Source organism: Centroberyx gerrardi, chromosome 23, assembly GCF_048128805.1.
Source record: "Centroberyx gerrardi isolate f3 chromosome 23, fCenGer3.hap1.cur.20231027, whole genome shotgun sequence".
Lineage (NCBI taxonomy): Eukaryota > Metazoa > Chordata > Actinopteri > Beryciformes > Berycidae > Centroberyx > Centroberyx gerrardi.
The window spans coordinates 20,102,792-20,128,237 of record NC_136019.1 but is presented as its reverse complement, the minus strand read 5'-3'; the positions used below and the strand labels follow the sequence as shown (position 1 = coordinate 20,128,237).

Below are 25,446 nucleotides of genomic sequence, written 5' to 3'. Positions count from 1 at the left end.
TGTGACAAACAGGTGAAAATGGGGTGTCCAATTCATCCTATTCATTGTCACAGAATCCAATCTGTGGTGGAGGAACACATTTGAGTTTGTGCTCATTTCACAAAATTTGAGACTGGATTGGTTTGAGGTAGACTTTGTATTCTTCTGACTGATAAATGGAAACTTTAATAATGCAAGTTAAATGAAAAGCTAAGTGCACTCAGCTTCTTCCACTTGTAAAGCTCCAACTTATTGTGGTGTGAATGCTCCTCCATCTTCTCCCTCTATAAAGCTTCATTGCCGAGTGGTTGGTTATAGCAGAAGACCAAGGCAGACAAAAAAAAAGTGTAATATTTGTTGCAAATTGCAAGTTCTCAAGGGGATTGGTTGAATTTGCTTTAATTATTGTGATCGCAAAATTGCTAATTCCTGGAGGGGCTGATTAACTGTGAGGACAATGTATGTGTTGTTTTATTGTCTTCCCCACTCTGCTGTGTGACTACAAACCAGCTCCATCGTTAACAACTCCATGCATTTTCATCACCAAACATTAATGAGTATTGATATAGAGGCTGATTTCATATTGATGAAGCTCCCCAAATGTCCCCCTGGTTAACAGACCGGACCATGGCTCCTACACTTCTCTTATCATGGATATTTCAATAAGACACCAGCCACTGAAAACAATAACAGCCAATCAATTCTTAATCTAGGAAAAGTCAGCTCTTATTACTTCACATTCACTTTACACAGACACAGCTTACTAAGAGAGAGCATGTGGTGCGCTACTGAAGATACAGTCCAGTGTGTGTTTAAAGGTGCGATCACAACTACAGTTCATTTTCTTTGGTCTGAACCATAGTGGAAAAGTAGACTTTGTGGCATTTTTATATTTGGTTTGTTTAGGTTCACACTGCCTAATTACAAGCGAACCGGGGCTTGTAAACAAAAGTCACATGACTCGCAAGTAGCTTGTTTATTGGACAGAATTTTGGTAACATGTCATCCTGCCAGGTCAGAGATTTGTCCCCCGATTCCAGTCCCTGTAACTTTAGCTAAGCATGATGGACTTGTCTGCACTCTTCTTCTCTGGTGTTCATACCAGTTAAGAACACATGAAGAAATAGCTGAGTATGAGCATCAGTCCAGACTTCATTTTGTTATGCTAGGCTTTCCAGTCCTGAGGAACTGAGGATCAGATCATTAATTCAGTAGAGTTTTAACTATGTTTTGGTCAATTCCTATGCACTTGTACCTGGCTACTCGGCTACTTGTGTGGATGTGTGTGTGTCTTGTTTTTAGCCCTGGTCTGCTCCAGAGAGCTCCACCTCTTGACCTGTGACCCCTTGACCCTTCGACACTCAGCATAGTCACTCGCCGCCTTCAGTTGCTCCTCAAAAGCTCCTACTTCTGAGTTCAGAAATGGTAAATAGCACTGATCACACATTTGAGTGCTTTTGGTGGGAAATGATAACAAAATACACCCTGGAGCAAAAGTTTTTTTTTTTTTAATTTTAGAATTCAAGCAGCATAGGGGCATGTAATCAGGCGTGTAACTGATGAGTTCATTAATTTATTAGTCAAATGTTTTGCATACTTCATTTTAACCATCAGTTGTCAAACTTCACATCTCAGCAACTCAAAAAATCCACACTTTCCCAGCTGCCAGCTGTACTTATCAGCTCGTTGGGTCTTTCATGGGTGCTAAACTCATAATTACAATATAGCCGACAGCACTTGAAGGCAGCAACTGTACATGGAGGTGCTACTGAGTGAAATGGCATATCTAATACTATATATTTATTACATTACACTCTTTTCTTATTTACTCACTTCATCCTCTTTAGTCCCTATGGAGCTTCTCTCTCTGCAGCTAATGTAATAATATACCTTATTCTTTATTATTATTCCCTTGCTTTTGACATTACCTATCCATCCATATTTGCTCTGCCTCAGGATAGTGTTATGTTGTATATATAGTGTGAAAGAGAGAAGAGTATGTTCCTTATGTAATATTCTAAATATATACGATACAGAGCAATATTGGCATAGTGGCACAAACGCCTCTTTCAAAACATAACATGGATCTCCCCCTCTGCTGTTTGCATGTATATCTAAATTTAGCTGAAGCTCAACCAATGGACCTCCAGGTCCAGTGCTGATGGACTGTATGCTAATGAGTCCATTGGGACAAATCCGATTGGCTGGGAACACCCCAGGGCCATTTACTGGTTGCTCTCCGAGGCTTGGCATTGGTCCATGCAGGTCAGCTGATAATGGTAAATGAAGGGGATGGAAACATAATGTGTGAAGGTGAATCTGGTGAATGTATTAGGCCACAGCTCCAATTATGTCAACTTGAGGATAATGAATTAGAACAGGCTATCTTTACTCTATATGATGTTATTATATCATCATTATCATCGCTGTTGGGTGAAAAGCTCATACCTCCGCTTTTCATTAAAGAATTCAGGTTCAGAGCTGTACAGCATGTAACTGAAGCTGAATGTTTGTGTTTGTGTGTGTGTGTGTGTGTGTGTGTGTGTGTGTGTGTGGTTGTAATGATTATCGGTTTCATTGATTGAGTGCTGTTTTGTTGCAATGTAATCTCCACATTACGCATGTGTATCTTTTCACGGGCTAGGACTAATGCATGCAAGGCAACCCAAGGGAGCTTTCAGTGTCAGAAACACACACACACACACACACACACACACACACACACACCAACACACCCACCCACCCACACATACACACACACATAAACAGAGCCAGCACCGATGGGTGAAATGTTGAAGTTGACTGATGCAAGTGCGGTTGCTAGTAAACAGTGATGATATGTTATTCTGTCCCGACGGCCAGGAATAGAATGTGCTCTTCCAATCAAATCAACAAGGACACAGTTGCCACCTGTGTGCCTGTGTGTGTGTGTGTGTGTGTGTGTGTGTGTGTGTTCTTGTACTGTTATCCTTATGAGTGCCAAATGTTCTCATAAAGTGTTAAGATTAGAATAGGTCAAGGTTGGAACTAGGATTAGGTTTAGGTCAGGGTAAAGGTTTAAAGAATAGAAGTTTTTGTGGAGATTGGCCTGTTGGTCAGCTTCCCTATTAAGTGATGAGAGCATACACACCAAAATCATCCATGTGTCCCTGGTAGATCATTGGCTGCAGTGCTTCTTGCTAACACTTTAGCATACTCTATGTTACACTAGTGTTAGCATGAAGCCTACTATCACTCAACATAGTGTATGCTAAAGTGTTAGCATGGAGCACCATAGTGACTGATTGACCAGGGACACATGGATGACTTTAATCTCTATATTCTCATCACTTAAGATAAACATTGGGCCAGTCTCCCAAAAACGTGCTTTGTTTCTTTAAGGTTCGCCATGTAGTGGTGAGGGTTAAAATTAGGGTTAGGGAAATTAATGTAGTCGATGGATAGTAATGCAGATGTGTGTGTGTGTGTGTGTGTGTTTTCTTCTGAAATCCGCAACACAGCATGTGATGCGTGCTAAGATTCTCTAAAGGATATATGACATCTGCATTGCCAGGGGCGTTAGCTTCATCATAAATAATACGGTTTTGGCTTTCGGAAGGCTCTGGACTGTGACACACACACACACACGCTTGATGACTCAAGGTATAGCTGCATACGAACGGTACACAGAGTTCAGACAGAAGCAATGCCCTACATGATTTCTGTGATTTCTCCGCTACCTCCGCTGACAGACAGAAAGCCCTGTTGTCATGGTTACCTCAAGAGAGAGGGCAGCGCTTGTCTCCGTGGTAACTGGGAGGGGCGCGGATGCTTCCACTGGTCGCTTACCAGGAGGGAGGGGAAGGGGGGGTGTTTGCATTATTGATAAAGCCCCTCGTGCTCCACAGACGAAGACGGTGACTTTGTAAATGAATGTTTGATGTCATCTGTTCATGGAGGGGCTTTAGGACGGTGCTTTGTCACGCTTGGCAGGTTTGATTAAGCCTTGAAGTAATATGGCTGTCTAGACGCAAGCGAACAGACCTACATTAGCCGTATATAATCTAGACTCATATTCAGAGTTTTTCTTTCACTGAACTGCAGGTCAAAGATTCAGAGGTTATTCTCCATTCTGAAAATGTCTTTTAGCGGTGAGACCTTCATGTTTGACCGACTACGTTCCTTTTCATCCTCGGCTCATTTCACCACTCCGCCAACAATGTCCCGACTTACTGCGGATTCAACCCCAAAGAAGCCCTTTGTAAAATTGTAGGCCTTCTAGAGCAGCTTCTTCACGTTTACCCATCAAGGCCACAGTAACAAACCCTTCTGTCTCGCTCATAACCAGGGATTATGAAACAATTTCTGTAGGAAGTTGCCTGGTACAATTCTCCCTTTCTCTTTTAATGTTAAGTGATTTCCATTCAAAAGCCCCACTTGTCTGAGTGTCAAGGCCTAAGTATCGCTATAGCAACCAGCCGATCGCACAAGGATGATTAGGCCAAGGTCTTGCATAATGTGACTCGGCAGCTCTAAAAGGAATCTGAGGATATTATCAGTGGTAATGGTTGCTTTGTGTAATGCTGCCAGAATACAATGCTATCCCTGTAGGACTATGTATGAGCCACTATGGGCCAGGCCCTCCAGGGTTTTGTAGAGGTTTTTTCTCTGATTATTGTAATCAAAAAATGTTGACTTTGAACCGGGTTTTCCCCAAAATTACAATGCAATTTAGTTTAAGTTGTTTTTTTGCAGTAAAATTTCCGGAATTGATAAAAATAAAGAAAAAGTCAAGCAAAAAATGGTACTAAAGTGACACTAAATGGGAGTTGATAACTACCTCCCATTAAGAATGAAAGAAAGAGTCATACATAGGCCTACTGCATATCACAGAAACTACTAGAAATCCTTTTTTTCCCCTGAAAAGGATAAAAACATGGGGTCAAAATTACAACCAAGGATAATACTGTGCTTAGACTTCAGTCTTTATATATAAACCTTCAACTCAATATAAGCACAGTAAGCATCAAATACAATCAGAACATTTGAATATGTTTAATGATTATAAAACTGTACATTCATTTAAAAAGTGTGTATTTGTATTTGAGGTAGACTTTGTGTTCTGACTAACAATATGTAAACTAAGGACTCGGGATAAATGGAAAGTATAATAATGCAGGTTAAATTAAGCTTCAGCTTCTTCCACCTGTAGGGTGAATAAAACTCACTCACTGTGGTCTGAATCTTCATCAATCTCCTCCTTATATAAAATTCCATTGTAGATGGTTGTAGTAGAAGAAGACCAAGGTAGACATAGTTTGTTTGGATGATTTTATTGGACCGTTTCGTGTGAGAAGGTGCAATGATTGGAAAATTAGAAATGCTCTGTTGATCTGGACATTTCATGTGGAGAAATTGCGAAGTTCTCACAAATATTGCAGCGGTTGGCTGGATTTGGCTTAACTGTCAGGATCGCAACATCCCAGATTTCTGGAGGGGCTTATGAGCCAACCACCCATTGAGTTGACCAGATGTCTGATATCCCTACCCAGATGTTGTTCAGATGAAATGGACATATATCATGTATGGCCCATTTGAGCTGTACCTGTCTTGAATTCCCTCGATTGCAGGGGTCATAGCCTATGATGTGATTATTTCCTTAATTGTGCTAAGCTTGCTCCTCCCCAATCCAGGGAGGTCAAAGGTCAGGGTCAGCACTGCTGGAGCTGGTGCCTCGCTCAAGGACACTTCAGCAGGGCCTTGAACCCAGGTCATCTGCTTGAAGGAAAGTTCTTGAACTTCTACACCTTCTGCTCTTACTTAGGACAAAAGACTGAACCTTTGGGTTTGAAACAGCAGCGCTGGTGACCACCGGTAAGGCACCGAGTTATTATGCAGAGCGCTCCGGTAGCTGTGTGTCTTGAGTGATGCAGTGCAGTCCTCTGCAGCATCCAGGCAGCAGCTGACCCTGGGTATCAGTATGTGTGAAGTAGACATCGCCGCAGCAGTGCCAGTGCTCATTTCGTGGAACTCTCAACCGCTATCACCTACTGCCGCTGTACCACCTTCTATTCCATTCTTTTGTATCACTGTACACATCAACCTTGCATCCTTTTCTGTCTCTGTATGTGAGAAAATGTGACCGAGGAGAGTTTATGTAATGCTGTTAAGTGACTGGGTGACAGATTGTAATGAAGGAGCGGACAGACAAAGCTCCAGTGTGTTTTTTTGGGGAAAGAGAGCTGCTGTGGGTGATGCTGTAACTAAATCAAACTCTGTCACCTCAACTGAGTATCTGTCAGAGCTAGAAAAGCTTGCTTAATGAAAAAGCTAAGTTGCCTCGTGGGCAAACTGTGACCTTGGTAGCCAGTGAGAGACCTGAGAGATCCTTCAAATGGAAGACAAGCATTCAAGACCCCAGTGTCAGCAAAACAGGCTTGTGGCCTTGAGCGAGACGCTGAATCCCTACCAGCTCTGACCTCTGACCTCCCTGTGGAACGACCGAGTGAATTGAAAGAAATCATTTACCTATTTGAATGCGATCATTAAAGCATCACGCCATTATTCGTAAGGTTACCTGATTGTTTTTCACGGCAGGAGCCGAGAGCTAGGAGCTTTGAAAGCTGTACGCGAGCCAGGTATTTGTTTTAGTGAAGGCAGCAAGAGGAAAATGCTGAATCATTCTGCCTCCTTACAGTCTTGGTCCATTTCCAACTGCGGCTCGCTCAGCATCCAAAAACAGGGGACATGTCCTTCCCAAACCAGGGACACACACATTCTTATGCACTGAGAAAGAGGGTATATATATCCAAATAGGGCTGCACAATTAATCATAGAGAACAGTTTAATGCACAATGTAATTTTAGACCCTAAAAACCAAATACATCAGACTGTTTAGGAATTTTGATTTAGGAATGTTCTCCCATTCTTCTATGCAGAAGAGTTCAAATTCGCTCAAATTGCAAGGGAACCCCCTATGCATGCTCTTCATTAGGTCAGTCTACAGATTTTCTGTATAGGACTGTCCGGTGTGTCATGCGTGGTGTTGTTATGCCCTAAAAAGACAGATGAACAGACTGTGTTACAGCAGGTATTTTCAGCTGTGTTTTTTCACAGGATATTTTTGGGGCACTGCTCATCCTCAAATCATGTCTTTGATGTGTCTGTCTGTGATTTGAAGTAGCTTTCGCTGGGAAAGCATCACCATAATGGACGGCAGAGTGCTAGGCCATGCCACTCAAAAGCAGTGCTGTGTTCTATTGGGTCCACTAACTGGGTTTTCACCGAAACGTCCAGAAAATGACTTACTTAACATTTGAAACCAATTAAAATAAGGGGCTACTTTGGGAAAAATGGGATGTATTCAGCCATTCAGAGTGGCTAAACTGTGTGATTATAATTCTAGATAGATCTGACTGCCAAATGACAAAATTTTAATGTGGATTGTCTGACAAATGTTGTTTCATGTTTTTTCTTCTCTGTCTCTTCTAGTCGGACAGTAACACCAGCTTCCTGCGAGCAGCGAGGGCGGGGAACATTGACAAGGTTTTGGAATATCTGAAAGGGGGAGTGGACATAGGCACCTGCAATCAGGTAGGAGATGGATACCATAAAATGTGCTACACACACACTAGGGCTGCACAGTATGGACCAAAAAATTATTTTATGATATGATAAATACTGGAGTCAAAACCTCATAAGAGCACAGGTTCAGTGATAAAATGTGATAAATCCATAGCTGCCAACATTAACTTCTGAAAAGCACAATACGTTTTTGGGAGATCGTCGCATTGGTCAACCAGTCTTTTAGGTGATGAAAACATAGATACAAAAATCATCGATGTGTCCCCATGCTAACACTTTAGCATACACTATATTGAGTGATAGAAGGCTTCATGCTGACACTTTAGCATACACCATGTTGAGTGATAGTAAGCTCTATGCTAACACTTTATCGTACACTATGTGGAGTGACAGTAGGCTCCATGCTAACACTTTAGCATACACTATGTTGAGTAATAGAAGGCTTCATGCTAACACTTTAACATACACCATGTTGAGTGATAGTAAACCATGCTAACACTTTAGCATAGACTGTGTTGAGTGAAATCAGGCTTGTGTAGAGTTGTGAAGTTTAGCATGGAGCTTGATATTGCATATGTTCAAAATGCCATTCAAATTTTAATTTGATTAACCCTGACATAAATGGGAGACATATTTAACAGACATTACTAGATGTATCATGTACTTTTCAGTGCATGATACATCTATGACTCTGTATGACTCTATGGACCAGTGAGTGTCAGCCAGCTGAACAGCCGTATCTATATGTCACCTCTGCTCTAGGGATCCCTATATGGCCGCCAATCTGTCTTTGACAAGGTGACCTTCGGAACTAGTTCCGTCTCTGCCCATTGGGAACAAAAATTCACTGCCACCAATCATTCATTAACTTTATCCACAACAAACATCACATTTTGGCACATCATTTATATTCCTGATGTGTTCTTTGTGCGGTCATTTTTGCGGAGAAGTCTTCTTGTGGTACAAGTCCAGTACATTGTCAGAAAAGTTAACAGTCAGATAAATCTCCAAGGAACTTTTTCCTCATTCTGGGTGCAGTTTCCTCCCCGTCTCCCCCATGTATTTCACTCGTCTTTCCCAAAATTGAATCATCCTCATGTGGAGGTGGGCTGTCATCCAGATTATTTGAACTAAGGAGCTTCTGCCATTCAGGACTCATTATTCCTCACACATACAATGCTTTCATGTGAGCTGTGCTGCCAATAACCCTAACATAGGGAAATAAACATGGAAATGACTGGCTGCCACCTAGGATAAAGATCACAAGTCACTGTGCAGATGAAACAGATGGTTATCAAAAGTAAATGTGGCTTCCTCTGGCTAGAAAGACCCATGCACTATCTCTGCAGTGTTAACATTTACTGTTTGTGACCAATGGCTTAACATGGCTCAATTCATCATTCTAAATCAAAAGATGTTTTCCCTTGTAAGTAACATCCTGGTAATAAAGTAGCAGACAGTAAAAGCGCTGAAAGAGTGGAAATGAGGCCACCATTTTGTAAGCAGGAACCTGAGTATGCCACTTTCTAAATCTCCTATTATATACCAGGCCTGTGCTGACTCAGGTTGTCAGCACAGGCTGACAGTAGTTCTACTGTAGACTGCTGGGACCCCTTTTAGGTTTAGACCTAAAACCGATATGAGTTTTTGAAGGCCGATACCGGTGCCGATTTTTTTTGAGTGAAACTGCTGATAGCGAATATTTCGTGGCGATTCTCAATATCTTTGCATTTGACCATTGTCAAGCCACAACATTACAAGTATTCAGTGTTTTCCCCAGAACTTTATCAAGGGACACTAAAACTCTCCATTGAAAGCCAGACTGATTAAGTTCTTTTAGGTGGGTTAACAGCTCCTTAAGGCTTGACGCATGAGGCAGGTTTCACTGCAGGCTTTACAGACTGTTGAGTAAAATTCTCCCACACCATGGAATCTCTGGTTAGCGTCCTATCATAATAAAACATGTTGATGCATACTTTGTAGCATCTGATCAAAATGCTAAATACAGTTAGACTGATATACAGACTTGGGCTAGCTGTGATTAGAGAGGAACCTGCATCATGTCAATGGTGGACATAGCTGGCTTTTAATAAAAGACCAATCTATTGGTCTAATCCTAGACCCTTAATTTCTAGAATATATAGTGATTACTAAGGGCCAGTGGCAGTGTCCTTGACATTCCCGATTGCCCAGTGTTTCATTTGACAATTCCATAACCGTGAGGTCATGGGTTTGATCCTTTCAGCAGCCAATAAGACCCCAACAACAGCCTATCGCATCCTATCAAAGTGTCCTTGAGCAAGACGCTGAACCCCTGCCCGCTCACCGAATTGTAAATCACTCCGGATAAAAGCTTTGGCTAAGTGCCTAAAATGTTAAATCTTCAACCTCTCCACCTTCCAATCAAGTCAACCATTGAGACGTAATGCCTGGGAGAAACATTGACGACAAGGAGCTTCGGTTTGTGGATGGAGGACATCCATTCTTAGCGCTAGTCGTCAGATTAAATTTCGCACTCTGGACAGCGCAACCACGATGTACTAATGAACTCCATTTGTGTTTTTCTAAGCTCTTGAAGTGCTTAACATATTAAGGAGCTCGCTCACGTTGCCCACTACCAATTTGTGTACACACATACTTGTCCGCCGTTCAAGATCATGCGAAATCCCTCTCCATGCCTGTAGGGAAGGAGCTTGTGTTTGATCAGAGGGGCCGCTCTTTATTTAGGCCTAGTCATTATCTAGTGTCCTCTAAGGCCATTAGCATTCCAGCCGTGGAGGGGGAGTGAAAACTGATAGGGTGTAAATAGTCCTGTCCTGGCAACAGCCGTGCTGGTCAGCCCGGTTAACAACAGTCACATGGAGTGGAAATCTAGGACTTGGAGACATTTATTTGCGATGGGGACGCTGGTCACTTGAGTCCTCGAACATATTTGGAGCTCATGTATTTGTTTGTCTTTCTCCCGAGCTACGCTTCCATCCAAATGTCAAGCAAAAAAGTTTTGAAAAGTCACAAAAAATGACGTGCAAAGTAGTTGAAGCTGGTTTGAAACGAATAAACAGTCTTTGGAGAATTGATAGTTATTGGGGCAGTTGTGTTGGCCTCATTTCATATTTTACTTGTTTCATACTTTCATCCAAAGACAAAACAAAGACATACGCTTGGTAATATTCTAATGCATCAGCTACTGGCCATGAAACCATGACAGACGACTTATGCATGAGAGAAACAACACAAATTACATTTCTGGGAGGTCAGATATTGTTCGGCAAATGTGTTTCCATCGCCGATTATCACATAATTTCTTTATCGACAAAAAACTCTTCCACCTCACCCACGCTGTTTTAATTTGGCTCCTCTAAATCGATGCATAATTTGCATAAAAATACTGGATGGAAACCCAGCTTGTGTCTCTCTCTTTTAGTCCTTGAGCTTTGATGTGCATGTTCAGATTGCCAGCTCCAATAGCCCTCTCAGCTAATATCATGCGACAAGCTGTCACCTACACTGATTCCTTATCTTATCTGCAGCCTCTTTTTCCCTCCATCCTTTCCATCCCTTCTCCACAGTTCAAACTCCCCCTCCCACCCCTGTAAAGACCATATGGTCAATTCCAGGATCCCTCCCACAAACCGTAATGGTATAATCCTGACCCTTGGTTTATGTCTGAAGAAGAGCAGTAGCTCGAAATGTCACATGTGGGATGTTTAATTAAATGAACTAAAGGGAGCTACAGTGTGCGGACCTTCTTCTTTCTTTCATGCTGTCTTTTATTGGTCCAGCACCTGCCTTGGTTTTTGGATGTGCGCGACTACTTCACAGTATATAATCCTGACCCTTGCAATACGACAGAGACCTAGGTGGATGGGAGATGTGTGTGGGTGGGTGATATGATTGATAGAGACAACCATCTTCATGTCAAAAACTTCCAAGTAATTCCAAGTATACAGCGTTTGAAAATATACAGTGTGGAAAAGCCTCTGAAAGGGCATTTAGCACACTAAATATATTGGTGGACCTTTGTGAGACAAAATTACTATTTCTTTTACAAAACAGTCAACTCTTATTTGTCTCATTCGGATGGGGACACAGCTCTCAGTTTGCTTTCAAATCGCCAGGTTCACATCTTACATTCAAACTTCCATTGACATTGCATTGTAGTGAAAAGGGGGCGTGCCAAATTAGCATCTGAGGTACGTAAGCTGTTTGTGTGACCTGACCCAGCTGGGCCTGGCAATTCTGGCTCTAGAACCGAGTCAAGTTCAAACTTTTGCTTATGATCACAGTACTCCCACAGGGTAGAGAAAGACATATTTTACTGTTGAAAATGGGCGGCATTCCCCTTTAATTTTAATGACATGCCCCTAAATTTGACAAAAATAATGCACTTTCAATGACAGAGGATTTCTCTTCCCGCAAGACTAAGAGCATTAATTGTTTTGTTTATACAGGAAGTGAGTGAAGTAGCCAGACAGCTAAAGTTTTTGTGCTGTTGATCTATAATGGACTTAAGTAATAATAAAAATTGAGATTTTGTTTTCAGAAGTTATGAATCTACAGGCCATAGAATAGGAATCCATGCCGACTTTGGACTACTAAAAGGTTTATCTTCATACTTTGGATAATGCTAATCGCCTACAGTTAACATACTCTATGCTAAAGCGTTAGCATGCGCACCGGACTGAGCTAGCTACCAGAGACACAGAGGTGATTTTGATGCCAATTCTCTCGACACATATTGGGTAAGGTGAGCAAACTCCCAAAAAGTCAGCGTAGTCCTTTAAGATGGATATTTTTGCATTGCACTTAATGGTGTAAAAAAACAGAAACAATCCATCCAAAGTTCCCCAGTGACAAAAACTGCACCAAAATGACAGAACAAAGATGTTTTGCTGACAGCACCATCTTCCAAAGGAGGACTGTGCACTGTTTGAAGAGTGCAGATGCCCTCTGCTATCTCTCAAAATATCACTATGACAATAATATCACCGCAAATACCGTTTTTTTATTAAATGCTCCCACTGGTCGTCTTTTTCACACCGCTACTACAGTTCAATTCTGAAGTCAGAGTTGTACCATCTACCCATCCATTATCGTGACCTTGAAGCTGCTACTGGGCATATATACACCTAAATACACAGAGAGACAAATGACATAGGGAAAAAGCAGAAACTATGCATCAGCAAGGGGATTTCTCTGGATGGATGGCACGTTCCCTAATCACATCTATCAAAGCACTGGCCTGTACTGGATTTCAAAGTGGACTTGATCAATGGTCATTAGTGGGTAAATAAAAAGGAGGGTAAACTGTGACCTCCAGTCAGTGATCATCGCAATCAAACAACCACCAAAATGAACTATAATGAACTGCACTTTCAGAAAAGTATTCATTTATGCTTTTTCCCCCATTAAAATGCCCTCTCTTCACCTTACATCAGTTTGATACTAGTTACTATGATAGATACTATGAGTTTCTATCAGCCTTAAAAGGTGGATAAACTGGTTTTAGGTAGGCTTACATCCCTGATCATTACCACTTTAAAGAGATGGTGGGCAGGCGATGAAAGAGGTATCAATATGTATGACTGTGAGAATACCTTGAGGTCACAAACACATATCACCCACGCTGACAAGAAGACAGTCCTTGAACAGTCAAAAGTTAAACATAAACCAGTACATACCCAGTGGACCATACTGACTCTATTACCATGATGGAGAGGTTGGTCTGGCTCTACTAGTTGATAATAGCAAATGTTTATGATACACGTGAGACTTGCTTTCATGATTTTTGATGAAATGGCCCTTTACATTTTAGCTTTATAGTGATTACTGTACGGGTTGGGAATCCCTATGGGAGTGTTCTGCCATATACCGTTTTGGAAGGTTGTACAGCATCATTTCTCCACTGTGCACCATTTTTGTGTCAAAGCCGCCTTCACCTGAATCGTTACTCATACATTCATGATGATAGTGTAGGGAAATGCCAAAGGACTATGGTGTTCAGTAGCCAAATTCAGCCAGGGCAACCACAAGAGAGACGTCCTTTGGTCCTTTATTGAGCGGTATATAATTGATAAAGCAGAGTAAATGTTGTATTATTGTGAAAATGTAAATTTAACCATAAATCTTCACACCTTATCTGCCATTTTAATCTCCCTTTTGTATGCAAATTAGTTTTGACCATGTCACATGATGGGAGAACTTACTTCTAGGTTCTTCGTCTATTAGCTTGCTTGAACTGCTGCTATGTATATAGTGATATATATACAATATATAGCTAAATCTTTTAATTATAAGCCAACACATACTCTCATACACTCATTTTATAACAAAGAATACAGAAGCAGCACTTCTATGTATGTGTGCAATATGCTAGTAGCTATGTTTGCTAACGGTTCAGTCGCTAACGTTAGTTAGCAAGTCAAATGGGCTAGCTTTACTGTATTCTCCATAGAAGAGGTGAAGGCAGCTGATCAACTAGGGAGCCAGAGAGCTGAAATCACATTCAAACAAACTGATAATTAATCAGGTCTATACGTAATTGACATGAAGATGCCGTGGGAGTGTATAAAATCAGTAGTTGTTGTATTTTCACCCTTGAAATCATTCTTTAAGTTCGACCATAAGTTTCGAGTGGAAAATATATTATTCAACAGCGCGCTAATTGACTTGTGAGTGAGACTTTCAACTTTCCCAGACTGACTAATGGGCACCAGTGTTTTAATATGCTCTGATGCTGATGATAACTCAATAACACACTGATGAGCTGCTATTTACGCTGCTTACGACTGGCTCGCCCCCTTGGGAACACCCCAGGACGGCTAAATTACTTTTTCACCACATTGCATTTGCATCGCATAACAAATGCTGGTGCAGTAGATCTTAACAGATGATTGTAAATGTTCTCTGAAGGGATTGTGTTCACACGGGCTAATGGATATTATGGATGGAGAGTGGGCAGACGGGGCATGGTGCATGACAAAGGGGCAGTGCCTTCCTGGAGAGGTAAGGTGGATGGAGGGCATGGGGCTTGGTGGGGGGTGGGGTGGGGGGTGCAAAGATGGATCGGGCCGTCGGAGGTTATGGGAGAGCTGGAGGTGGTGGCACCAGCTGTTTGTGTCCCATATAAACAAAACAACAAAACAAAACAACTTTCTGAATATGAATAGACACACGTTTCAAAATATATACAAACTGGCCAAAAAAAATTATTTGCACATGTAGAAGGCATTAGTTTGAAAATTTTGTGAGTATATTTTGGATATACTTACAGATATGTGCTATCAACATTAGAGATTGACAGATATATCAAGCTGATATTGGCGTTTTATTAAATGTCGGATATAGACCAGAACGCGTTGTCCTCCTCTGATATGATGGAGGTTCCTCCCTGACCACTACAGAAGTCTGTAAAATCTGTACATTTTATATATTTATTCAATTGTTCCGCAATATTTTTTAAATTTGTCCTTCATTTAAAGGCAGTAATGTATTCAGGACAAAAATATTGGTATCAGCATTGACTCATTGAAACCCGTATTGATCAAACCCTAGTCAACAGTGCAAAGGGAGAATGTATTTCCAGTGAATATATTAAATGAATTTCATCTGCATGTACAAATTCATTTTTTGGCCAGTGTTTGTATAGTTTGAATCATATCTCTAAACATATTCTGAAAAACATGTGAAATGTATTTTGTGTGCATGTCTGTGTACGCACACACACTCACACCACCCTGAAAAAAATGGTGTCTGTGATCACCATATGGAGGACTGAGTTTAAATCACTTGAAGTCACCTTCGCTCATCCACCTCCTTCCATCTCTCTCTCCATCCTCTGGGACAAAAGACAGAGGAACTCATTCATCTCTCCAGTCTCAGAGTCAGAGTTGAAAAATAACTGGCTGGTCTTTTATGGGAGAACAGTGACAGGTGCTACTTCAAACAGACTGCCTCACTTGGTGCTTGTTCTGAGATGAAGAAGAGTGTTAAAGAGAAGCAAGGGAGGAGGGGGAGGATTTTTAGCAGTTTTTCCAGTGCCTTAGTTGTCCAACACTTCACTGTTGAAATATTGTCTTTATTTACTAGTTAATTAGCTACTTGGTTATTAATGTTCCTTTTGATCCTTTTGATTCCCAGATGATCACAGGCCAAACACTTTTCAGTCATTAGCGGTTTTGGGCAAAGGGGTGCTTTGCATATGAAAAAGGAGTTCCAAGGCACTCTTCAAGCAAAAAAAAAAAAAAAAGTTTCAAAGAACATATTAAAAATGTACTCCTACAAACTTGTAAGTCACAATGAAATTGCATTTTAAGAGCATCTTGCTTCCTTAATGTGATGTATTTCCTGTTTAAACAGGATGTTGGGGCAGGACATAAGACAGGGAGGGATCATTCAAAAGTGTAAACCAATGGGATATCAGTTAGGGAGAGAAAGGCAGTTTTATTTGATGGGAGTGGTGGAGGGGTGGGACTGTTCAAAAATGTTTGATTATTGGTTGGAGTTTTTATTTACTCCTCCTGATACACAATGAAGTCATCACTAAAGATGTTCCACTTTCCAGGAAGTAAAAGTAGAGATTCTGTTATAAAAATACAAGCATAAATTGTCAAATAGGTGTATGGTATGATAGAAAGAGCTAAAAGGCGAAAAAGTCATTATTCATGCCAGTGGGACTTTAAGGCCTCAGCATGGCCAAAACACATTGGGATATGTTGCCATGCAATGTACACTTTTTGGTACAAGAGTGCCTTAGAACTTGTCCTTTGAAAGCAATAAACCCAAACCAAAGAGCACCTTCACCAAATGTCTCCACACACAGAAACCCAATAGAAGCACTCTATTTCCTCTATTCTTTGAACTTGTGTTTTGGATACTTGTACCTACACAGTGCTTAAGCGTGATATGATACGATACGATACTGAAATACATATTCTGCTCTGCTACTAAACCGATGCCTCCTACTTTTATGTGTACAGCTGCGGGATACCTCAGGGCAACACAGAATGAAGAACACTCAGATAAACAGGATTCTGGGACAGCCATTCATTCTCAGCGGCATCCCACAGGGCGCCTCCGTAGGGACCCTAGAAGTCCAGTGGGAATATTGGCCTCGGGGGAGCTATGCTGGCTGACCAGCCACAGAGGAAATTACTTATCGACTGAGCGGCTCTTTTTAAACCTCAGCCTAATGCCCGACCTGCTGAAAGGGTTATTGAATCAGTGCTGGGTCACTGAGAAAAGGCGAGGAGAAAACTAGAGGAGCCACTAACCATAAATTCACCTCCATTTCGCTGTTCAAAGGCATGGAGGAAGATGCTAGACTGTCAGTGGAGCAAGGGTTTGTTTGGCTGTTCTATTGTGAGTCTGTAATGCGTGAAAAGATTAAACCAGGGCAATGCCTTAAATTTCATACTACCAACTATTTCATAAGCAAATCTGTCGCAAACTTTATTAAGCCAAAAGCAAATCAAAATGTCACTCCACAGGCCAACCGAGTCTCCCATCAGTCATCTTGTTTTCACTAAACCTTCCACACGTTGTCCTCACCTCTTTACTGACAATCTCCTCTATCTCATGAGCTCATTCCTTCGCTTGGTGGTCTGTCAGTCATCTTGCAGCCCAAACAAGCTCCTCCCACCCACTCCCTGCCAACCCAGCAGCGCATGACACTCATTAAGAGCCAAACACTGATATTAATATCAGTGTGAGTGATTTACTCAAAACATCTAATGTGGCTCCCTACTACTATGTATATCAGTTAAAGGAGAAGTTGTTTGGTATTATCTGGTGTTAAAGTGAAACTCAATATACCGGACATTAAGTGAACTGGCAACCCTCTATACTAAGAAATTTGATCTGTTTCTGATTCTCTAGGGAAAATTCCTGTTGTGGTATTTTAGAATGAACTGATGAATATTTGAACTCCTCTATTCTGGGGGTAATCCCACCAGAATGATAATGAACTGTACTCTTCATTTTCCTCACTAGCTTTTATCATCTATGTATTGCCACAGCAAACCGGGAAGAGCACAGTATTGTTCTTCTTAGGACTGGATGGAAGAGGTCAGCACAACACCTAAGAATGTAAAAAGAAAGGAAATAAGCTTTACCTGGTGTCATTAGTGTTACCGGATTTGAGGTAGCAATCTAGCATCAGTTTTAATAGTGTATTGATAGTGTATAATATAGCAACTTCTGACCTGGCTGGTCTGAGAACAGCCCCATTCAAGGAACAGGATTATACACTGTCGAACCCCAGAGGCCACCAACAGATCACCTTTTTGAATGTGTACACACACACACACACACACACACACACACACACACACACACACACACACACACACACACACATACACACTCACACTATTTATAACTTCATACCCAGGACTGGCCTTACTCCACAACAACATAACATGGCACATAACATCTAACCTCCTAACTTTGATCGCTAGCTTTGATATGTGGGTCTGTCCCTCCTCCAAACGAAAGAGTGAAGTACAGTGGTTCACAGCCAGGAAAGAGCGCTCAAAAGACAGAAAGAAAGAACCAACTGAAGGGCCCAGTTAGAGTTATGGACCCAGAGGAGGTACACCCTTCCCCTTCTATCTCTGTCTTTCTTCACTTTTGGTTTGTTGCGGTTTGCAGCTTTGGCCTTGACCTTTTCTCCCGCCTCTCTTTTTCCAGAATGGTCTTAATGCACTGCATCTGGCGGCCAAGGAGGGCCACGTGGACCTGGTCCAGGAGCTGCTGGAGAGAGGATCGGCGGTGGACTCGGCCACAAAGGTAGGATACCTTGCCTTCCCCCCTGATCTGTCTCCAATCCCTGAGAAGAACCTACTGGAGCTGCTCAAAGGATTCTCCCAATGTGAAGCACACACAGCACACAGCAAATGTTCCAGTGTTAACAAGTGTTGTGAATAAGTGATTTTTCAGTGACCATTTGGAGTTGACAAGTGTTGATTGGAGAGTTGTTTGTCCACTCATCGAACTGATATGGTTCTGGGTTCTGTTCAAAACTATCAAAAAGTAGGAAGTCTGATGGGTGTGGACTGATAGAAACGCTGGCTTAGTGTTGATTTTGATGTAGCTGTCTAACGACAGGGACAGACTACTGTTCAAATTAATCCATTTTATTAGCCAGCAAAATAACCTACACACCTAAAGTTTCAAGAATATTCTAAATCATTGGTTTGGGAACATACACTTTTCTGCAAGGACTCCTAATAGCTATACAAAGGAGCCATTCAAAGGTGCTTATAGAGATAGAGATTTCTGAAAATAGAATTAGCTCAACAATATGTCTAATGAGAGTTGATAGCAAGACTTCATGGGATAACAGGATCTTGTAGAGACCTTTTTGTGTGGAATCGGTAAAACCATTCAGCTTCAGATATCCAGCTTCATATATCCACTGTGTCACCCTTTGGGGTGACCATGTCAGAATCCTCACATGGTTCTTAAACCACCCTTGACCTACTGTTGCATGACTGTTAACCTTTCCTCTGTGAGTCTATGTTACCCTACCCGGGGCAGGCTGCTGCACCACTACCCTACCCTACCCTACCCTTACCCACCGTAACACTACGCCCCTCCCTCATCACATCCACTGAAACCCAACACCTACAAGACAGCTAGTCCCTCAAGCCCCATGGCCACTCGCTGGGGAAGTGCTGTTTTTTGGATGGGGCCAATCGTGTGATCATGACATTCACATTTTACATTTTAGGCATTTAGATAACGCTCTTATCCAGTGAGATTTACGGTGGGTGCAGCAGTAGAATAAGCTTCAATTCCTAGATCACCAAAAATTACAAGCAACTAAAAGTAGGAGTGCAAAGCTCAGTCTTTAGTGCCAGATAGAGATATATGAGGGATTTTTTAGTCGTGGGAAGAGAGAAATCATTGGTAACACCTTATATGAATGGTGAATTTATCATTAATTATTATTTTATTGTTAACAATCTTTCAACAGTTTACTAAGTTAATTAAAGCATTTAAATGTGTATTTAAAGCATTAATAATGTCTTTAAATAATGTCATGATCATTATTTAATGTAACAAAATAATGAACAGTATCTATTGTATCATAACTGATAAGAGATGACAACAATCGCTTTCTGATTACATTAGTTTAGCCATTTATTAACAGCTTGTTATTATGTTTGATGGTAAATAAATAAATGCTACATTTAGTATTATTTAATGATTAACAAATTATTTTTAAAACATTAATAAAAATTTTTTGGGTTTCTATTAATTTGCAGCTGATGTTTATAGTAGTAAATGGTTAATAAGTGCCTTGTAAAACATCAATAAACATTTTTTGGGTTGATATAAAGTTGCAACTGATACTGTAGTTAATAAATAGTTAAGTGTCTTCAATATACACAAAGCATCAATACACATTGCTTTGGCCCCCATTAAACCGTTGTTGGTTTAATAGTGGTTTTTAAAAGATTAACTATTTGGGTACGTACAGTAGAATTGGATCTGATTTTCATAATCACATGGAATACATTCATGACTTTTAGACAATGTGAACTTGCAATGCTGTACCACAGATAACAGGCTGGTAGATGGTAAATTCACCGTTTATGAAGGATGGTTTAAGGATTAAGATGGTTATTACAAAGTTCTACCTAATCATTAGAGATCATTGAAAGTCATTCAGTGGGAAGAGACCAATGTGAGGTACCTCTTGAAGAGACGAAGATGATAATTAATTGAGAAAAACAACCTGCTGACGCAACCTGCAGATGATTTAGAGTTTAGAAATAGACATGAGGAGCAACGGGAGCACTACGGGGAAGTGATACAGATAGTGGCATAGTGAACATGGACGTTTTATGCTCGAGAAATCTTGATCATTCCAAGCCCTGCAATTAGAGAAGGTTCACGCTCATTACTGAGAATGTTTTGAGTGTTATGTTTCTTTTTGGATTCCGTGCCCAAACGCAAATACATGCTGCATGACAGTTGCTTAGCAGCAGAGCTGAACTGCCTGAACAAGACTAATGGAGGCCTTTAATATATATTTGTCGGTTTATGGAAAGATGGTTTATGGAGGTGACAAAAATGTCCTCATTTTGCAGATGAGTTCAGCAAACTCAAGGTTTTTTTTGGCTTCCTGAGTACCATCATCAACATGCGGTTATGAACAAAAGGTAGTAAACACAGTGTCAATGGAGAAAAACAATGGAGAGACTAACCCAGAGACTGGAATTTCATGATCTGACAAGCTAGATCATCAGTGTGGATTTGATATTCTGCTATCAGCTATGATTGTTTATCTGCGGTGGATTCATCAGCATTTCTTAAATTCAAGAATTCAGACTGGGACTCATCAACACTTTGATAGCCATTCATTATTGCAGAGAGATCCGTGTGTGTCAGTGTCAGTGTCAGGACATCCTCAAGGGCCGTTGACAGATTTCTTGACCAATCCACACAGGTTTTTAGTCATTGCTTGCTTTGAAAGTCACTGCTAAAATCAAATTAATACAGAGCAATTACAATGAGAATGTGGGGTTAAATATCATAGCTCTTATTAGGAGAGAGAGATCTAGTTTTAGAGATTTGATGTGTCAACTTGTCAACCATGATGCACTGCAAGCCTTATATCTGTGCTGCAAATCACAGCTGAGCTATTTATGCCATCCATGTTCAAAGACATCATCTTTTAAAAACTCTAAGCGGAAGATTTGAGTGTAAAGAAGGAAAAAAAATATATAAAAATGTGAAGCCAGTGACTGCTCTAGCGATGGATCATATCTAAAGGGAATCCAGTGCTCCTAGAACTATTGTCCATTATGACATTATAAGTGTATTGAATCCTTAGTCCTCTTGTGATTTCACCCATTCCAGAAAGGGAACACAGCGCTCCACATAGCCTCTCTGGCTGGTCAGGCTGAAGTAGTGAAGATCCTGGTCAAACGGGGAGCGGACATCAACTCACAGTCTCAGGTGAGCCTTTATACACTGTTCACTAGATTGTTATGCTGTCACCCTCTTAAAAGTCATTGACAATAGCACCTCTTGTATTACTCATCACTAATATATCATTTTGGAGAGCCGCAGTTTTATTTTGGGCTGTGTTTTGTTGTGTAAATCCAGTAGGATATTATCTTTACAGTAGAGACATTTTTCCAGGACTACTAGTCCATTGGTAACCTACAGTATTATATTTGTTTGTGTGTTGGTAGAATGGATTCACTCCTCTGTACATGGCCGCCCAGGAGAATCACCTGGATGTGGTGCGATACCTTCTGGAGAATGGAGGCAATCAGAGCACTGCTACAGAGGTGAGAAGTGTGTGGGTATATGTGTGTGTGAGGGAGTGTGAATGCAACGGTTTCAGAAACAGTGTATGTATTGTATTCAAATGGAGGACAAAGTAGGACACTACTCTTGTGAATCGCACATATATCACTGGTGACTAGCTAACAGTTCTCATGTGACCAACACAACCTGGAAATTCAACATTTCCAGTCATGCATAATACATGAAAATTGGGAATGGGATGACATATCATGGAAACATTTGCCTGGAATGTCAAAAGATCACAGGCCTCTCTCTCAAAACTCACCAGAAATTAGTGAAATTATTTTTTTTAAATGTGTCTTCACTGACAGTGCATACTCCCAGTTACACCCAATACTTCCACAGTCATAAAATGCATTTAAATATCTTCAGCATCCCAACTACATGGACCACCACTCTCATGTACCTTTGTTTTTATGACAGCACCATGGTCTTCAACAGGCAAATTCAGGTCAGTCAGTCAGGGCTGAGGCAATCTATACCTGTGCATTATCTAACTTCATCACAGTTTACATGCCTGTTCTTTATTGAATGGTATCTAATCAAAAAAAGGAAGTAAACATTTTATTATTGTGAAAATGTAACCTTAAGTATGAATGTTCACACTTTTGCTGTGAGTTTAAACCCAATACTCTTCTCATATTCAGAAAGAACTATGTCATTGCCAGAAATGCAATGATGAGAGTCTTTGGACATACTGTAGATATCGTTTGATCAATAATGCCTTGGAAATTTCAGCAAGTGTGTGAGTGCGAACCATGGGATGTAACTAATGCTCTCAACCTTTCTTCTCCCTTACCCTCCCTTCCCCTTTCTTCTCCCATCCAGGACGGCTTCACGCCGCTGGCCATTGCCCTCCAGCAGGGCCACAACCAGGTGGTTTCTATCTTACTGGAGAACGATACCAAAGGCAAGGTCCGCCTGCCCGCCCTGCACATCGCCGCCCGCAAGGACGACACCAAGTCAGCCGCCCTGCTCCTCCAGAACGACCACAATGCTGATGTCCAGTCGAAGGTACGCCGATAACGCTGTTTGTGTCAGTGGGTTGGCATGATGTGTACGCTACTGTGCTATGTGCTTGTGCTAATGTGTCATTGTGGTTATGGGACTTATACAGAGCTAAAAGTTAGCGTTTAGTTATTTTAAGAGGGTGTAAAGTCAGGAGGAAATAGAGTGCGATAATCACATCAGCTTGCATGTAACTCAGTAGGATCAGGTGATGTTGGAAATGCACAATGCATTGGGTCCAGGGTTCAAAACCAGTCTAGCATTCTTGTTAATATCAATGGGTATAGCATGGTACTAATACTGCCTAGTTTAGGGGTTCATACCCACTGGGATCACATGTTAAAAGTGTATACGCTTTGGATAAAATAAAAACCTAATTTACACCTGGTATTAAAATGCGATCTGCATCTGGATAAGCTATCCAGATAATCAACAAGCGATCACTCTCTTATCTGATCAGAGTTTTATTTTTCATGTTCACTATCCAGAGCAAGTGAGTAGGCAGAAAGGTGGCAACAAACACTAACATGACAGGTGATGTTACTGTACAGCCTGGACCTACTTTTCCTTTCCGCAGACGCACCTCACTCATCCCTACCCTGCCATCTGCTTTGGGATATCTTCATATATAGGTAAATTCCTATAGAAACATCGGGTTTCTTGTTGGCTCCAGGACTGAGAATTGGCAAGTTTTGGTACATTATCTTGATGGATTGGCAGGGAGCAAGTAGTGGCATTTCTACCAGTGGTGACGACGTTTCTACCCGCAGTGATGATGTTTCTACCTACAACAAGGGCGTTTCTACCCATGGTGATGATGTTTTTGCCAACAGTGCCGATGTTTTTACATCGGTTATGATGTTTCTACCCACTGATGACGTTTCTACCCACTGAGATGACATTTCTACCAGCACCAAAGATGTTTCTACCCATGGCGATGACGTTGGTACCCGTAGTGACAACGTTTCTGCCCACAGTTATGATGTTTCTACCTGCTGTGATGATTTTCTACCGGCTGTTATGATGTTTCTACCCATGGCAAAGATGTTTCTACCCACGGTGATGACATTTCTACCTGCGGTGATGATGCTTCTAGCAGCGTTGAGGTTGTTACTACCCGTGGTGATGACGTTACTAGCAGCATTGAAGATGTGTCTACTCGTGGTGATGATGTTTCTACCTGGAGCAATGACGTTTCTACCCATGGTGATGATGTTTTTGCCCACAGTACCAATGTTTCTACCCATGGCAATGACGTTTCTACCAGTGCCAAAGATGTTTCTACCTATGGTGATGACATTTCTAGCAGCTTTGAGGATGTTTCTACCTGTGGCGATGACTTTTCTAGCAGCGTTGAGGATGTTTTTACCTGCAGTGATCATGTTTCTACCCACAGCAATGATGTTTCTACCTGTGGCGATGACTTTTCTAGCAGCGTTGAGGATGTTTTTACCTGCAGTGATCATGTTTCTACCCACAGCAATGATGTTTCTACCCATGGCGATGACGCTTCTACCTGCGGTGATGATTTTTCTACCCGCTGCGATGACGTTTCTACCTGTAGTGATGATGTTTCTCCACATGGTCATGACGTTTCTACCCTGTTGGCGGATACTTTCTCGCTACTGCGAACACCCTCAACAGGTTGCATTTCCACCTGGCTGACTCGATCACATTCCTATCACAATGCGTGCTGTGTGCATTTACACCTTGCATTAACATGAGTTTTTCCTTATACAAATAAGATACCCAGACACAGATCACATTTTAATATCAGGTGTGAATGGAGTCAAACTGTCCTCCAGTTGCATTTGATGTAGGTTATGAAAGATGATCACTGACTTGTCTTGATTTTACTCTTCCCATGAAACTATTTATCTGTCTTTGGTGTGTCAGTAGTTGTGTTTCCATCTGTTTGTCTATGCATCTATCTCTCTCTCTCTCTTTCTCTCTCCCATTCAGTGTCTATGTGCCTGCCACGTCTCCCTTGGTCCTGCCACTAACTGGGTCTCTCCCTCTCTTTCTCTTTCTTTAACTGCTTCCTCTCACACACTTCCCCCATCATTCCCCTTCCTCGCTCCACCGGTGTCTAAGTGTAGCACTGTCCTCTGCATGGAGTGTGCCACTGTCTGCAGGTTGTATGGTGGTGATATCGAGGGCTGCATGCAACCAGCGGGGGGGATTTTGTATTTAACATTGCTTTTTGACAATGGGCAGGGGATGGGAGGGGTTAAAGTGTCAATCCGGTATTGGGGGAATGTACAACAAGAAACCTGACTTCTGCTGTGGTAGTTACAACCAGTCTATAGGCTAACAGAAGCACAAAACGCCCTGTTGATGTTGGAACATTTGGTTGTGACTGTTTCTCCGATACCGGATAATGGCTTTAAGCAACGTGGCTAGAGTGAAGATGATGAAAATACACTTACACCCCCACTGGTACTACAGTAACAACCATTTACTGCATTAAATTGTTGATGCACCAGCCCTCCTGAATGTTAAGTATTGCTCCTACAGTAATTATGTCTTGACAACATGCCGCCAATAATGTATGTTGTTATATAACAGAAT

At 41.4% G+C, this 25,446-nt stretch overlaps 1 protein-coding gene across 1 annotated transcript in view; it reads left to right on the top strand.

Annotated features, from left to right (window-relative positions):
• Positions 1-25,446, top strand: part of ank2b (ankyrin 2b, neuronal) — a 116,949-nt gene that overhangs the window by 24,714 nt on the left and 66,789 nt on the right. The window contains exons 2-6 of the mRNA XM_078281767.1: positions 7,450-7,551; positions 18,232-18,330; positions 21,412-21,510; positions 21,750-21,848; positions 22,696-22,881. Of these exons, the coding sequence (XP_078137893.1) occupies positions 7,450-7,551; positions 18,232-18,330; positions 21,412-21,510; positions 21,750-21,848; positions 22,696-22,881 (585 nt within the window). The remainder of the gene's footprint in view (positions 1-7,449; positions 7,552-18,231; positions 18,331-21,411; positions 21,511-21,749; positions 21,849-22,695; positions 22,882-25,446) is intronic.